Below are 18,321 nucleotides of genomic sequence, written 5' to 3' on the forward strand. Positions count from 1 at the left end.
TTCTACCCTGAAAAAGAGAAGTTTACACATTGAAGATACTTTTGTTTTAAATATAAAATTGTCACAGATTTCCAATCGCATCTGGAAGACTGGGAATTTAACTTGATGCCCACATTCTCCTGAGGCTTGCTAAAATGATAGGAAAGCAATTTTTTAACACATTGACTGCCACACTAGAAAAACAATTTTTTTCCCTCCTGGGGACATGGTATTTTATTACGAAAATAGAATAAAAACTTCACAAAATGATCCTTTCTAATTTAATCAAAAATTTGTTATTTTTTATTGTTTTCTGTGTGTGAGTTATATGCAATTAATTTGCCAATATTAATTATAACAATAAGAACATCAACAAATAAGATTTTCATGAACCAACTGCAGTTACATATCCTTCACGAGGCCCGGGCTCAAAAGTAGCATGAGTTAAACGCAAATCACATGGAAGTTAATGTGTTAAAAGCTGTAAATGAGAATGAGACACAGGCTATAGCATTTAGAAAACTTTAATAAGATTTTAGAAGATGTGAAAGTGATAGACAAGTGGAAAGCTACCTAGATAGTGGAGAAAGATGAAACCCAAATGCCTTTCAGAGAGAAGCAATTCAATTCATGCACATAGTCTAGAAAAGCTTGGGAGTTGGAATTACCAGGGTTGTGGGCCCAGGCTAAAAACATTATGTTTTTCTGCAAGTTTATACAAAGAGGACTACCCCAGCCTATGCAGCAAGCCAAATAGATCTCACCAATCATGAGGATGGAAGTGTATCTCTGCAGGGTGAATCACATAAATCAGGCTTCAAAGATAGCAGGTATTGCTGAGGTGTGGGGAGGGATGCCTTCCTGAAATTAGGAGGAAAAAACAAAGGTTGTGAACTGAATGGTGAGACTCTATTCCCAACCCCTTTCCTACTCACATTCTAGAATGCTGGTTGCCACATATTTAATCTTCTCAAGGAAAGAGGTTTGAGGACTCCTGTATAGAGAAGCTTATCGATGCAAGGGAAAAGATATACATGATATTTATTGCTATCTGGAGCCCACAGCCAAAAGGCTGTGGGAATAATCCCAGTTGATAGCCCTATACACCCACAGTGCCTTACTCTTATATGAATAGCTAAGGACCACTAGGAATTTGAGGAAAGACCCTAAAAGAAACTGAAACAAGACAAAAAAAGAGGGAGTTAATGAAAACAGAGACAAGAAGAAAATTAAAAATAGTAACAACTAAAATTAATATTTTCAGAGAGAGAAGATAGTGCATCCTTAAAACAAAATTAAGATGCTGTTTGGAAAAAAAAGATTCAGAAAATAAACTGCTCTTGGAAATTAAAAATATAATAGCAGAAGCTTTAAAAATTAAGAAATGAGTTGGAAGAAAACAGGAAGAAAATTTATGAAAAATATTAAAAATAAAAACAAATAAACAATTGGGGAGAAAAAGATTTTTAAAATGAAGGATCAATTCAGGATGGTTAATATCCAAATAAAAGAATTTCAAGAAGGAATAGAAAAATTGGAGGAGAGGAAATTATCCAGGAGATAAAATAACATTTCAAGATTTGAAGGACACAAAAGGGTCTGCCTCTGAGTGACAAGCACAAAGACTACAAAAAAGCCCCTTATTACTATGTATCATGAATTTTCATAACACTAGAGATAGAGTATCATAAAGTCTCCAGAGAAGTTATTTTTAAACCATAGACAAGGCTTCAGGAATTCGGACAGTACTAGTTAAAATGAAAAGCAATGGGGCAAAGCCATTAAAATTATCAGGAAAACATTATTGTATGTAGAATTCATAGAAGCAAAACTATCAATCAAGTGTGAAGGTATTCAAAAATATCAATTTTCAGATTTGCAAATTTCAAATAATTTACCTTCCAGTCTCCTGTTTCAGGAAACTGCAGGAGTACGTCATCAGGAAAGACAGGGGATCCAGAAAGCAAGGAGGTGGCACAGCAGGGAGGTGGAGTGATCTCCCAGGATGATGGTGACTGATGGAGGACCCTGAGCCCACAACTGTGCAGCGGGACTAGAGGGCATTTAGTTCAGACTGAGATGGAAGGGCAGATAGCTCCAGGAGAAAAGTATCCAGAGGGAAAAAAAAGGTAGAATTAATAGATTACCTGATGAGTTTGATTATATTGAGGGAATTTTATTGTTTGGGAGTATTTTAAGACTGCTTAATGGTAGAAACACAGAAACAGAAGAAAACAACATTAACGAATAGAAAGATGCAATTGTAAGCCCTAGAGAAAAGAAAACGGTATATAAGAAAGGAAATCAAAGCAAAGTAATGCTATAGTTTGGATGTGAGCAACAATAAGCGGATTGCTTAAGTTGGAATTTTAACTCTGCCACTGAATTGTGTGCCCTTAAGTTGTGTGCCCTTGGGAGAATTGCTTAACATTATTATAATAGTCATTATATAAACATAGAATTTTTGTTTCAATAATAGTAGTGAGAGGATAGGATGTGTGTGTGTGTGTGTGTGTGTGTGTGTGTGTGTGTGTGTGTGAGAGAGAGAGAGAGAGAATTAAAAAAATAATTCTCCTCTTTAATAGGAGAATGCCAAAAGTCAAGTCAAAATTTGAAAATCAGCCAACAGTATAATGATCATAATAGCTGACATATATAGTGTTTATTATGTCCCAAGCACTCTTTTATCCTGTAAGACCCACACACACACACACACACACACACACACACACACGCACGCACGCAAACACACATATACACACACTCATTTAATCTTCTCCAACAATGTGGTGGCTTCCAGTAGCAAGAATTTTCAGTAGATGGAATGACTCAAAGCAATGCTGCTTTTAAAAACAACAAAAAACAGTATTTGACTTTTAAAGCTAGGAACACATATCACTTTTATAAAATAAAAGCTAATTTAATATGATGGATTAGAGATATTTTTGTATTGTGTTACTTGCTATGTCAGAATAGTGCTTTAATTTCTGTCATTGCCTAAATTTTGCCTTCCTAGAATATGAAGTAATGAGCTATTGAAAATTTTTCTCCTTTCTTCTCCTCTCTTCTAATATTGTGGTGTCTTAGGTAGGAAGCACTGTAAGAAACCCAAGCTCTACTCAAATAGTAGGGCTGCCATTTTATACATTTTGCATGTGTTGATATTGTTTTAAGACCAATTTCAACCTTGAAGACTTTCTCTAAAACAGAAATCCAAATGGCCCGCTAAATGGGAGTTCATTTGCTTCCAACTCTCAATTCAAGGGAAGTCAGTCACATCAGATCCATTGTGACCAGCATTTGCACTGAGGAAGTGTTTAGATGGTGAGCATCTTCTACCTTGGGGCAAAGGGAGGGAAGAGTAAGGATTGTTAATTGATACCATTTGCCATTGACATTTTTGTCTTGTCCACTCGCTAAATAAGTGTGTTTCTTTTTTCTTTTAGAATGTCTGGTGTTAGATCCATGATGAAACAGGAAGAGTGGGCTAGAGGTAAAGAAAATATGCTTATTAGAAGTTAAGTTAGCAGACGAAGCAATTTCCCAATGTTATTTGAGTTAATGCTTTTCAAATGGATCTAAGCAAAAAACCTGTGTCCTAATTCTAGCTCTTGTGTACTATCTGTGTATATATGGATAATTTTTCCCCACTCTTGAATGAATTGAAAACCAATCATCATATGGGAAAGAAGACTAATGTTTAAAAATATTTTATCAGCTGATATACAGACTGCTGTTTTTGTTTTTTTTTTTGTTTTGTTTTGTTTTTTTTTTTTTTTTTGAGACAGTCTCACTCTGTCGCCCAGACTAGAGTGCTGTGGCATCAGCCTAGCTCACAGCAACCTCAAACTCCTGGGCTCAAGTGATCCTCTTGCCTCAGCCTCCCAAGTAGCTGGGACTACAGGCGTGCACCACCACACCTGGCTAATTTTTACTATTTTTAGTAGAGATGCAGCCTTACTCTTGCTCAGACTGGTCTCAAACTCCTGAGCTCAAGGTATCCTCCCACCTTGGCTTCCCAGAGTGCCAGGATTACAGGTGTGAGCCACCGTGCCAGTTTACAGACTGTTGTAATAGTCTTCTGCCTCTATCTTTTGTCTACACAATTTTATTTTATTTCAAAATGTTAAGGGGGTACAAATGTTTTCTTTACATGAAAACCTTGTATAATGCTTAAGTCAGGATTTTTGATGTGCCCATCACTGGAATAATGTTCACTGTACCCAATAGGTAAATTTTTATTCCTTCACACCCCCCCTTCCCTCTTATCACATAGATTGAGTTGCCTGATTAAACTTATAAGAATGCTACTCTGCTTAACCAAATTACTTCTTTGTGCATAATTTTTTTTCCAATTATCCATTAGAAGGTCTAACTGTCTTAGTTAAAATCTGAGAGCAAGATCTGTGTCTTACTTATCTCTCTGTCTCTGGTACTCAGCAAGAGACCTGGCACAGTCATAATGTAGAAATATTGAATAAAATTTAATTAAATTAACCTTGAAATTCAAGGCTTTCCTTTGCCTGAGTCTATTCTGTCTTTCTAATATTTTATTCTATGATTACTCTTACATTACCCTTCCCTCTTTCCAGTGTTTTAATTTTATATTCTAAACCTTGATTGTGTTTATCCATCCTTCTTCCATTTATCCATCCATCAAATACTTTTAAGATAATACAACAAAATGCTCTCAGTTGCAAGTAATGGACATTCTAACTCAAACTGGCTTAAATATTAATTGAAAAGTCTCATGAACTCAAAACTTGAAAAGTCAGTCTAGTTAGAGAGCAAGTGTCAGTGGGGTTTGATCTGACCTTTGACTCTGTTTCTCCACAATGCATGACTGGAGGGATTGGCACTCAATATTCAAAGACTGCCAATGAATGACCATTCTACTATGCCAATGAAGACCTTCCAACTAGGGTTCTCACCACAGTGTAATGGTGTCTTTACCATTATAACCCTACAACTAGGCACAGAAAATTGTGTAAGTATTGGCACATTTTTTCAATAATAATTTATCAAAGCCTTTTTCTTCTTTGTGCTAGGAAAAAGCATATATATACACACACACACACACACACACACACACACACCTCCATATACATATATAAACACACCCACATACGTATATATACACATACACACACATCTCAATGGAAACATGTTTACCCACTGACTTTCAAATAATTGTAATCTTTTAGGTTGACCTTTTCACTGAAAGAAATATTTTTAATACCTCTTGTATTAATCTGGATGGAACTGGAGACCATTATTCTAAGTGAAGTATAACAAGAATGGAAAAACTAACATCACATGTATTCACTGTTATATTGGAACTAAATGATCAACACTCATATGCACATATGGAACTAACATTCATCGGAAATCAAGCAGGTGGGGGGGAGCATGAATTAATTCATACCTAATGGGTACAATGCACACTATCCAGGGGATGGACACACTTATAATTTTGACTCAAATGGTACAAAAGCAATTTATGTAACCAAAACGTTTGTATACCCATAATATAATGAAAAAAGGAAAAAAAAGAAAATAAATATTTTTTGTTTTTTCACCACTGGAGGGCAGCAGTTAGAAAATAATTGTCACCACTGCATCTTGTTTTCACTTCTCCGAAATTAAGATTAGCATGCTTACAGTAATGAAATATCTGGATTTTAAATATTCTGTTCTGATACAGAACTATGTATTCAGATCTTTGCTTTGGAGAATTTCATTCTAAATATTCTGAAAGTAGAGATCCCCCCACCCTCTGCCTCTGGTAGCTTAAGTAACTTAGAAAATAGTGTAAAGATAAATAGAAAATCTCTAGGTGTTTATAGTCAAATGACAGATTTCAATAATACTGGAAGCCCTTCAAGGAAGATAGTATTCCACAGTCTGTGATGACAAACGTTTGGTAGCCAAAGGAAGAGAATCAGTAGCCCAGAATGGTGAAAGCAAAATAGGATCCATGTAGGACCTAGAGGGAGAGACATTTCAATCAGGTATGATTTTATCATGTCCCAATAATATGATGTATTATTGGTCATTAAATCTATTTATTTGTCTGTAAAATACCATAAGTCATGAGTATCTCTACTGGGGTCTCCCTCATATTGAAGTACATATTTCTTTTATTCTCTTTATAGAGAATTACATCTCTTTTCTATTCTTAATTTTTCCCCAACCTTCCCTTATACAAATACACCCTTTACTTTAAGAAAATATTTCTTAATAGTTTAAAAAGGCCAATGCTTTCAAAATTCTTCCATAATTTACCATACTACTCTATATGTATAGTGTAGAATTCAAAATTAGAAATACTATTCTGGCATTGGAAGAGCAGTATTTGGTCTCCCTTCACTTAAAGTCTTTGATTTTCTCAAGGCACAATGATGTGTAGTGAATTACAATTGTTTTCCTTGAGTACATAGAGAAAAGACTGGAATAAGATGCACACATTTTTCTTACAGTAAATTATAAATACAGAGTAGACGCACACAAAAAGGATACATTGCATATATGATTATATACATACATTTCTTGGTAGTTAAAATATACTTAAGGTAACAATGTACATTCATTTAAAACCTCCTGCTTTCAGTTTTTCAGTCATACAGATCACAGAGAAATTAGAAGATATTTTATACTAGGCTACTAAATATAGCAGTGCAGAATATTGAGTTATGTACACAGATGTGGTTCTTAGGACAAACTGAATTATTTCTTCTATCTCCGGCTCTCAAGAAATTGTATAATGATAATTTCTTGGAAATTGTCTCTGAGGCTAACACTGCAAAGTAAAATCAAATAAAGCTGAACTAAAAATTGTTCGCTTAAAAACCCTTGATAAGAAAAAGTCACAGATGAATCCTAGAGCTTATTTGTATAGCCTCAACCTGAAAGAAGTATGTAATTATTAAAGTGAACATTTACTTAGGAATTCAATGTCAAATAAAGCCATATTGTAAAAAACCTTTTAAAAACAGTTTTCTCTTTAGAAATATACACTCTCTAAATACAATATAAAAAGCTACAAAACTGTGCTGAGTTCATTGGTTTACCATAACCCAGAGAAAGGCCTTGCACACAGTAGGTACAAATATCTGCTAAGTGAATATTTGCTGAAATAATAAACAGAAAATGTGGCATTGAAAATAGCCTCAGAATCAGTCATTTTCAGGTTTTTAGTTTTTGTTTTTGTTTTGTTTTGTTTTGTTTTGTTTTGTTTTGTTTTCAGGTGAGGTCTGGCTTTCTTGCCCAGACTGGCCTCCAACTCCTGGCTTCCAGCGATCCTCCCTTCTCAACCTCCACAGTAGCTGGGACTACAGGCACCTGTCACCACCTTGAGGTATGTGCTTGAGATATTTTCTGAAATAAATTTGCCTTAAAAATACCCTAGAAATAATTTTTGCATAACCTTAGGTATGATGTCTTTAAAATATACATTTTTGATGATAAGGAGGGAAGCATCAAATTTATATTACTATTTCTAAATATTTATAAAATTATCACAATTTATTCTATTTAGATTAGAAACTTTAAACCATTTTTCTTATGTGATTATCATACCATTTCTAGATCTTAATACAGTGAAGTTTCTTTACAGTAGTAACTTTTTGGTTAACTGAGGGATTCTCAGACTATTTATCTCTAAACATATTTAGTACTTGCTCAGGTCAGGCAATTGCAAATATGTTGCCCACAAAAGCTACTTCATATTTTATATTTACATATATTTAATTTAACAAATACCCAAAAGGAGGAGAAAAAAAGAAAGACAACAGTAGGTGTAATTACATAATTAAGGACAATTGTTTCTAAAATGTTAACATATACTTCCACCAGGGGGCAACATTTGCAAGACATTTAAATGATTTCTCAAGAATATTTCCTCACACAGAAATACAAACAAATATAAGCTTATTACATTACTGTTGGGCAATATTTTATGCACACCTCAAAAAAGACTATGAATACAATTATTTAAACAATTTTATATAAAACTAAATATTTACTCAGAGTAAAACAGTGAGTTTACTCTTTAAGTATATAAGATGGAATTTTCAGAAAAGAGCATATTCCTACGTTAGTGGTTTTTTTCAGTTTATTATTAGCCATTTAGCTAAAATATAGTGAGAAGATCTCCAGGTGGGAGAAACAAAGGAAAAGAGGTTCTGTGTCATCAATAAAATAATGAAAAGTCGTAGAATTTTACAAGTAGAAAGAATGATAGAGGTCACCCACGATAAGCCTTCAATTGTGCCAATAAGGAAACTGAAGTTTGTTAGTGTTAAATGGTTGATTCACAATTGCAGGGATGATAATCATTAGAATCAGGACCCAAACCCTGGTCAGATGATTTCACATTCCAGCCTCTAAGCTGCTGATATTCAAAGTGTGATCCTTGGACAAGCAGTCCTGGAAACTTGGTAGAAAGCTGAAATCTTGGGCTCCATCCTAGACCTATTGAATCAGAATCTGTATTTTAACATGATCTTAAACTGTGAGAAACTACTCTAACCTTACTATTTGCTCATCACAGACTGGATGAATTCAGGACATTTTTAAATCTCGTGTTCCTCCTCAATAACATGGAAACAAAACTATTTTAGTTTAAAAAATAATTTTGAGGAATAAATGAGATCATGTCAGTGAAAACCATTCATAAATTGTAATATACCTCATACATTAGTTATATTCAATGAAAACTTCTCCTTTTATTGTTCACAGTCCCCTCCAGCTAGGATGCTTTCCAAGTACCATCACCCCTCCCCGCCAAACTCCACTGGGCTGCCATCATCTCTAAAGGACTAAATTTCTTTTAAAGTATTAAGACACACAAGGAAACATTGCCTTTTAAAATCTTTTCTATACACTTTCGCTCCCAGGCTGGGTTATTTAACTTGTTTAATTTCACCCATAATTATTTGTAATTGTATATATGTGTCTATCTCCCATGTAGCTTGTGAGATCTTTCAGGGTCATTCCTAGACCTAGTGTAATTCTTGGCATTCAATGAACATTTTTAGAATGAATGAATCAATATTAGCAGTTATTCTAATTCAGGCACTCATCTTGTTATCAACAGAATGGAGGAGAGAGCTGGATGACATTCATCTCAATAAAGGTAAATATAATTATTTTACTAAACAAACAAATGCTTTTATGTTGAATTTATATTGCTTGATGTTCCCTTATATATGTAAAGTAAAGATATAGCTGTCATGTTTACCGGTGGTTTAGATCCCTAGTCATTTGTAGTGAAACTTAAGCAGAACTGCTTAGGAAAACCATTTTTATATCACTACCTCAGCTTCACAGATATTTGTTATAACTTCAAGTTTCATATAACTTTTCAGAATTTCAAAATCATGGATATCTCTAAATAAATAAAATTTAATGCATTTAGTCACTGAAGATTTGAAAAACATAGATATTTTGAAAAGCACTTAGATGAGTCAAAGTCCTAAGTAGCTTGAATCTTTTGTTCGCAAGGAGGTAGTGTAATGAGGCTTTTTCCCACTGTTCATACTTGATCTTCTTTGGAAATATGTATTATTTTGAGGCATTCAGAATTTTAGAAAAATCAAATTCACTATTTTATTTAAGATATATGTTTTAATACATATTTATCAAAATAAGAGAAGGATGCCTCCATTATTCTTTCTTTATTGTAATTCATAATGGAATATAATTTAACAACTATCAAATTTAATAATGTCAGATAGCTACTTTTGACATTTTTTCAGCTATTCATTCAGTGAATACATATCTGTTATATCATTTGAACTATTCAGTAAATATCTTTACATGATTCTCTATTTAGATCCACACTTCTGAGATTTGGTGCCAGGATCCCTAAGTAAAATATACTTCCCTTGTTGGCTTAAATGACATTGAATGTTTTGACCTTGAGAATGTGGTTCAAGGCTAACTGTTTTGTAAGAAGTTGCCTGAATTGCATCTAAGAGGTTTGTGATTCATGTGAAATGCATTAATAATTCACATTAACCTAGTATAGCTTTCTTGCTTTGTTTAATGAAATAAATTCATTGATGCTATACCTATACATGAAAAACCAAAAATCTTACTATATGCATGTCTCTCAAAATTTCCACTTTAGGAGAAGGTGCTACAAAGTAAAAAATATATGTATATATTTTTCGAATGAAATATATGCAAATTAAAATAAATCTTAAAAAACATCAATTATAATTGGTTGACAAGCACGAGGTATAGTCACACATTTTATCAGTGTATTGACATTTCAGTAGTGTGATGTAAATTAGTTAAGTGAAGAAGCTTACAGTTCCAATGAATTTATATTAAATGACTCATCTTTTATTTAATCAAGTGCATTGAGGTTACAGCTTTTCTTTTCTTGCATCTCTCTCTCTCTCTCTCTCTCTCTCATCTCTATCTGTTCTATCTCTATCTTTGTCTCTCTCTCCATGCCTCCCTCCCCCCCTTCCATCCTTTTCCTATGAGGAGTTAAAACAAACACATGAACAATATAATTATGCATTTTGTGTACATATATTTTATATTCAAGGGAGCCCAGGTGTCCAGGAATACCACAAACATAAGTGAAATATGTTGTAATCTCGTTTCCCTGCAATACTGTCATAGCTGGCATTAGCATGCTGGGCAAAATGTAGCAAACTGGAAGTAACTTGTCAATTTTTAATAAAGTCTTCTTCCCTTACGGAGCTAACTGCACCATTCTCCCTGCAAACTCTGGAGATGATGACATCTTCCCACATGGTTTCCATAGCATCCGTTCCTGAAGAGCCCCAGTATGGTCCTTGGTCAGGGCGATCCGCCCAGCTCCCTTAGAAAGTTGGCAACCTTGCTAGCCAAAAGCAGCCTCCCCTTTTCCTGAAACTTACTCTGTCCGTGGTGCTGAACCATTCTGCCGAGAGACCCGCCCAGACCGGCGCTGTCAGCCCTGGTGAAAAAATCTTCCCTGACGCTGCCCAAATCAGAACTGTGTGTCTGTTATTTACTCACGTACTCAACAAGCAGCAAGCCTTCTCCATCTTAATTCGATTCTACCGCAGAGCAGCGTACGCCGGCGTGATGGGAGGAGGTTATGGGCAGGGAGGAAAAACTAATAGCAGCATTGCCCACCTGACACCTGAGATGCTCCCCTGAGTTCTGAATGTGTTCTGCTCCTTACAGCAAACACACCATTTTTAAAAGTACTATTCCTTTGACTTTGCCCTTACACAAGGATTCTGTGGTATTCTTTCCCCTTCGCCTAAAAGCCAGCAGATTTGAAAGCAATAAGCCTTCTAAACCGGGAATTTACACTGTTTTTTCCGTGGACCGACTTCCAGGACAAGGACTCACTCATCTGCATCCGCCCAAATACCATGGCACTGCGTGCACCCTTTGCCGCCGGATCCTCCCCTTCCAATGAGACTTTCTGATTGTGTCTACCAACTCTCCTATTAGGAAACCCGTGGGTTGCATGCAGCTATTCTGTTGTATTCTCATTCTCACTCTCCCTCCCCTTTCTCACTCACACTCTTGCTGGAGGCACACCAATACCATTCTGCTCAGAAGAAAAAGCCCACAACTACCTTGAGCGATTAAGACAATATGCGCAACCCTCGCCTTTCATAGCGATCGCTATTTAAATCTGGCAAGAGCGGACAACACTCTTTGCAAGAATGGAGTCAGTAAAACAAAGGATTTTGGCCCCAGGAAAAGAGGGGCTAAAGAATTTTGCTGGAAAATCCCTCGGCCAGATCTACAGGTAAGAGAAAGCAAACCCATGCTTACCTGGGGCTCAGCATGAAAAATCTGCAGGGCCATTTCCGCAAACCCTGCTTGCCCAGAGAGATTGTAATATGATCGGAAAGTCTTTTTGTTGTCCTTTGCTAAAGTAGGGGCTGCTCTGGAAACCTGTTTACTAATGCAGGAATGTTGCACTAAATGAACCTGTCTGCTGTGTGTGTGTGTTTGTGTGTGTGTAAGAAAGATTTTTGTTTTGGCACCTGCAGATAGATTTTCGTTCTTTTCTACCCAGGATTTATCGTCTTAGTAATTGAAAAATGACCAGCACCTGTTCAAAAAATTTCTTTCTCCCTCTTTCTTTCTTTCTTTCTTTCTTTCTTTCTTTCTTTCTTTCTTTCTTTCTTTCTTTCTTTCTTTCTTTCTTTCTTTCTCTTTCTTTCTCTTTCTTTCTTTCTTTTCTTTCTTTCTTTCTTTCTTTCTTTCTTTCTTTCTTTCTTTCTTTCTTTCTTTCTTTCTTTCCTTCTTTCTTTCTTTCTCCTTCCCTTCCTTCCTTTTTTCTTTCTTTCTTTCTTTATTTTTTCTTTCTTTCTTTCTTTACCTCAAAGTCAATCCCTTTGGTGCAGACAAATGAATAAAAAATATAACCCTATAAAAGATCAACCAAGAAATTCCAAAGAGTAATAACAACAACAAAATTAGATCTCTGTTTCAAAACCATAGTAGAGAATCCCCCAGTGAAATATTTCTTCTGTACTGAATGAAGAGGAATCAAAATATCATCAATAATTGAGAGCTGAAGTTGAAGTAATTCTTCTCTCTGAAACTGAAAAAAAATATATAATATGCATTTTTAATTATTTGCTCTCTCCTGGAAGTCTATTTCTTGAATGGGAAATATCACAGCGCTTGCAAGAACCACCATTATAATAGCCAGCAAAATTATTTTGAAAGGTCTAGAAATGATCTTTTTTTAAAAATTGTATCCTCCTGTAGCCACTATGCCAATCATGCTATAAATTGCACAGCTTTAAATAATTTAAAATGTGTTCCATGAATACATTTTTTTCTTAATATAAGGAAAATTAAGAAGAGGGCAGACACAAACAGATAAACGATTCCAAGAGAGCACTAATTTTTACATTTGGGAAATTGAAATCTTTGTAAATATATAAGAAATGTAAAGAAAATGACCAATGTGCCTCCTAATTTTTCAAATCTCTTCAGTTCTGGTGGGCTTCCTGTAGGCAAGGTTATGCACCTATGCCGCAGTAGATACCGCAAGGGCCCTGCAGTCCCGCAGCTACCTTGGGAAGGGCTGTTCTTTCTCAGCCCAACTGCCATCAGGTGGGGAGTTCAGATGCAGAGTTCAACTTTGCATATTTCAGCATATGAAACCAATGAAAAATAAATAAATCAACAAATCACATTGGCTGATTTTTTTTTCTCCCAGTATAAATTGCAATGTCTTCAAAAATTGTGATTGGACTTTAAGAATAAGCCTTAATCTAGCCGCAAATACCTTTATGACCTATTCCCCAGTTGAATTATAGATTTTGGAAGTCTGACATTCTTTTCCACTAGCCTCAAATTGCTTGACAGCAACATACCAAGCTATGCATTTTTGGAATTGATTTAAAAATTTTACTTGCTTCACCCGTGTGTGTGAAAACAGTTGTGTGTGCTTACATCATTCAAAAGAGCACAGATAAAAATATTTACGAAGTGGATTGGAAAAATATCTGCAAATTGTAAACGAAGACGTTCTATGTTTAAGTATCAAAAGTATCAATCCCAAGGGGCTACAGAGATGTTACCTTTCACATTCTTTTTTGTTAATAGAACAAATAGAATATGTTGTGGACTATAACAATACTACCACCTTTTAATAAAACCATTCCATAACTCCACTCCGCGCTCCCCTCCTCCTCTCCTCTTTCTCCCAGAGACCAAAGCCCGAAAAGAATTGAATCAGACGGTTGAAATCTTGTGAAATACTATGAAAAAAAAAAATTAAGTGAGATCTTCCGCCTTGGTGTGGAACGTCTTACGAAAGTTTATTGGGGGCGCATTTGTATGTCTGGGAGTCGGATTTTACGTCTTTGGAAATGGGCCCATGACATTTTCCAGTGTTTGTAACCGAGATAGTAATGATGGAAGATTGTGAATAATTAATTATTCATGTTCTGGCAGTAGGAAGCTTAGGTGTCGGCCATATGCTGCAGAGGTCTTTGTCTGCAACTCGAGTAAAATGCAAAAAAAGAAAAAAAGTAAGATGTGTAAGAGGGGAGTAAGCGTTGAATTGGCACCCTAGGGCTGAAGGAAAGGGGAGTAGAGTGCTTGGCACTCTGAGGGCGTTCTCAGACCTTCTCCGCGTGGGCACCGGGCTGGAGAGGCCGTAGTCTTTGGGTAGCCGGGCTGGGCTCAGCTGAGGGGCGGGGTCCTGGCGTCCTTCACACCAAAAAGCTTCCGCTTGGTGGAAAAGAAGGTAGCGCGGGTGCAGGGCCGTGGCTGGGCCCGCCCGCAGTGAAGCAACCCTGGGAAGACGAGGCGGCAGGATTACACCTGCAGTCGCCGGTGTAAGGCACTGCGGGGGTGGGGAGGTGTCTACACAGGTGCGGGGAAGGCTCCGGTCACCCCTTGCCTAACAAACTGCAGAACCCGCAAGAAAGTTAGGCCCACGCAGCCTGTGTTTGTGCATCAAGGCGCTGAGGGGTGGATCCCGAGAGAATGGGGACTCACTGTTTAGGCCTAAAGGTAGGGACACGATGCCGCCGCGGGGAGGGAGAAGGGCAGAGTGCTAGAGAGCGCGAGGTCTTCAAGCTTGGTGTCGCCCACCCCCCAACCTGTGAGGGAGAGGTGAGGTCAGTGGCCTTCCCCTTAGCTCCGACAAGTCCCAGGACACGAGAGTAGGCCCGGGCCCGGCGTTGGGGGTGCCTGACCCTGCGCGTCCTTGACTCCCCGCACCCGCCCTCCCCTGGCTCTGCCGCGCAGGGTGCTGGAGAAGAAGCAGGAGACCGGGGAGACCATCGAGCTGACGGAGGATGGGAAGCCCCTGGAGGTGCCTGAGAGGAAGGCGCCGCTGTGCGACTGCACGTGCTTCGGCCTGCCGCGCCGCTACATCATCGCGGTCATGAGCGGCCTGGGCTTCTGCATCTCCTTCGGCATCCGCTGCAACCTGGGCGTGGCCATCGTGGACATGGTCAACAACAGCACCATCCACCGCGGGGGCAAGGTCATCAAGGAGGTGGGCATCGGCTGGGCCGCCCCGGCTCCCGCTTGTCTGCCGGGTGGCCTCACAGAGCCACATCACCTGTTTGAGCCCCGTTTTCCCCCCACTGAAAGTGGAAGGCCTGGATGCTCCCAAACCCCCTGTCCAGTTCTGCTGTTCCACAATGGACCGCAGTACTAGTATCACCTCTTGTCCCTCTGCTGCCTGGGCCTTCCCTTCCTCATCTGCAAAGAGGAAAATAGCGTCTAGCTCACCAGGCTTTCGTGAAGAATGACTTAATACAATAAGTTGGTCACTAATGTCCGCTAAATCAGAATCGAAATATTTTTCTTTTACTGGGAGGAATGGAATGGCTTTTTAGGTATTGTTTTCCCCTGACTTCTTCCAATTCCCGCCAAAACATTCTTAATAATAAAAATGAAACAAAACCGAAAACAGAAATCAAATCAGCTGTGCTCCCATTAGCAGGTTTGGCGGAGGGGTCTTTGGAGGTCTACCCCGCAGGCTCAGAAAGGAGCCGCAGTCGTAGGAGAGTCTCGGGTCCCCAGGAGTCGCACGTGGAGAGGGGAGGGTCACGTCAAGGTCACAGAAACCCGTGGGTCCAGACTTCCTGTTTTAGGGACCTGAGCGGCCATAAACCAGACTAAGCGAGGGTTGCGGGGAGCAATTAGAGAACGCTCTGTGGATAGTGAGCGGTGAGCGCCACTGGCCCCCGGGGAGTCCGGGAGACCCTACCAAATGAGTTTGGTTTCACAATGTTATTCTGTTCAAAGGGACTAAAAGAGTCCCCAGCTCTCCGCGCAGGATAGGTTCTCTCACTATTCCGATGCAGATATTTCACCCGGGTTTACTCTGAGATTGATTCACCTTGTGGAGCCACCCGGGCTGGCCAGGGCGGAGTTAGACCTTGACCTTCAGCGTACCGTAGCCCATGCTTATTACAACCCCGAGCAACGCCTCCCTCTCCACTAACTCCCCCAAAGTCACCGGGCCACTCCAAACCTTACAGGCCCACACCCATCCCATTTGCAGGGAACAGCTTTTCTCCCAGGCGCGGGGAGCCGTGCACCTTTCATTCCGAGTTCCCCACCTTCCTTCCCCAGAATTTTCCTAGTTGGGTCGCGGGGGTTGGATTCCATTCTCTAAGGCACTCCACTACTGCCTCCACTAAATGGACCCCGGCCAGGAGTCTCCATCTGCCTAACAAATTTCCTCATGGGGAGTCCAGTTTTCCAAGACTGGGGCCCTGAGGATTCCTCGTTCACTGGGGTGATCCGACCTGCCTGCCAGCAGTCGGGAGCAAAGCCAGGGCGCCCGGCCTCGCTATTAATCACCATAAATTTTGTTAATGAGCACTTTTTTTTTTTTTCAGTTAAGAAGAGGCAATTTTGTTAGGAAACGAAAATTAAACCACCCCTGCGATCCCCGGAATGCCCGAAGTGCCCCCGCGCGTTGAGGGCTCTTTGGCCTGCACGAACCACTCAAAGTGAATCTTCAGCACTGACTCCACTCTCTTTCTCTCTCCACTTTTCTTTTTCCGACTTGCATAGAAAGCCAAATTCAACTGGGACCCGGAAACCGTGGGGATGATCCACGGGTCCTTCTTTTGGGGCTACATCATCACCCAGATTCCGGGCGGCTACATCGCGTCTAGGCTGGCGGCCAACAGGTAACGCGCCAGGCGGGCGGGGGCTGGAAGGCGCGGCGTTTGCCAGCTGGGACCGGGCAGCGGAAGCTGGGGCAGGGTCCGCAGCCCCGCGGGGCTTGAAAACAACTTCCTGGGCGAGGTCTGCTCCCTTGCCACACTTTCTCCGGGATGGAACTGCTGGCGCCTCCTTCCAGAATAAAGGAGCCCTTCCCCCCCACCCCAATTAAGCTGTCTGGGACGGGCGCACGCGGCCTCCGGGTCTGTGCCGTGGCTGAACCAGCTTTTGGTGAAAGGGTCCTTGTGCCTTACGGTCGGATAGAAGCTGAAGCCAGGCCGGGAGCAGGCCAGAGAACGTGCGGCCGGGTGCACAGAAGGGTGAGGGTGGGGAGGGGGTCACATGCTGCGGTCTCTCCCGCGCGTCCCTTGGGTGCCGCGATTCCCAGGGTGCTGACCTCCCAGCAGGGCACGTCGAACGCCCGGACCCGGAGCCCGCCCAGATGGTGCTCTGGGTCTGAAGGATTCGTTTCTATGGAGGCAGGAGGGATTTCAGGCGCCAGAGGTGCGATTCCACCTGTTAATGAGCTCCGCTGCGTAGGGGAGGGGGTGAGGGGCGGAGCTCAGCTGCCTCCAGAGGCCTCTCGCCCAGCAGCGGTGGCCGAAGCCAAGGTCCTAGCGCCACTTTTCTGTAGCGCCCCCAGCGCCACCTGCAGAGGCCCCCTCCTAAGCATGAGCCTTAAGGACTGACGGGGTGGGGGTGTCAAGGAGGAAAGCTTGGCCACAGTTGTGCCTTGGGCATCTTTGTTTGCTTCATTGTGTATCTTGATAAACAAAATTAAATGCTTTCAAGTCTGAATTGTTGAACCGACCTAGAATACAGGCACCTGCCCTTCCAGGTCTTGCAGTTTAGAGACCCAAAATAAAGACTTTGGGTTTTTCTTCAGACCTCGCACCTATGACTTCACCCCTCTCCCTCCCTCTAAAAGTCACATTTTAGAGGAAGAAGACTAGAACTGGACACCTCCCTAGTCATGGTCCTGTCTCTCCCTTTGTAACCTGGGTCCTCCCCACCTTTCACTGCAATCAGGCAGACCTCATCCCTCAGACTTTGTAACTTACCATCCTTTTCACTAGAACTATCTTCCAGCCCAAGGCTTCTGGGAGTCCCCAGGACCTGGGGAGGAATTCTTGGAAATTAATTTTAGGCTTAATGATCCTAGGGCGAGGATTCTTGGACAGTTCTTCAGAATGTCAAGAGGAGAGTGCAATAGATCAGGAATAATGCCTTTTGGATGTGATCTTTACAAGTCAACAGGGATGGTTGGCAATGAGACAAATATTCTTTTTAAAAAAATCAATTTAAGATGAAAATCACAAACTATATAAAGAACCCAATTTTATGGATGTGATAAGTCAAAGAAAAATTGATATTAGGCGGACAAATTAAAAAATATTCTGTTAAATATTGCTGATTATGAACGTTACATTTTTGGTTTTCAAATCCCTGATATGTAGTGTCTTCAACCTTTGTTTTCCTAAAAATTAGTTTCTAAAGCAAAATAAAGTTTCCAGAAAGATAGTCCAAAGGGACATATATGAAATATTTTCACTCCAGGAGAAAAAAAAAATCCAACAATTCACCTAACAACAATAATGATACAGGAAACTCAATATGATGTCAAATGGAAACATGATGGTGGTGGCTTTAAAGATTTTT

The 18,321-nt window shown here is 39.8% G+C and overlaps 1 protein-coding gene across 3 annotated transcripts in view; it reads left to right on the forward strand.

Annotated features, from left to right (window-relative positions):
* The first annotated feature begins 10,792 nt into the window (after positions 1–10,792).
* The window catches only part of SLC17A6 (solute carrier family 17 member 6), a 39,634-nt gene continuing 32,105 nt past the window's right edge, over positions 10,793–18,321 (forward strand). For all 3 annotated transcript variants that reach the window (XM_045556574.1, XM_045556575.1, XM_045556573.1), the window contains exons 1-3: positions 10,793–11,749; positions 14,722–14,974; positions 16,510–16,628. In XM_045556574.1, coding sequence (XP_045412530.1) covers positions 11,664–11,749; positions 14,722–14,974; positions 16,510–16,628 — 458 coding nt within the window. In that variant the 5' untranslated portion in view covers positions 10,793–11,663. The remainder of the gene's footprint in view (positions 11,750–14,721; positions 14,975–16,509; positions 16,629–18,321) is intronic.

This window comes from Lemur catta, chromosome 7 (assembly GCF_020740605.2).
Source record: "Lemur catta isolate mLemCat1 chromosome 7, mLemCat1.pri, whole genome shotgun sequence".
NCBI lineage: Eukaryota > Metazoa > Chordata > Mammalia > Primates > Lemuridae > Lemur > Lemur catta.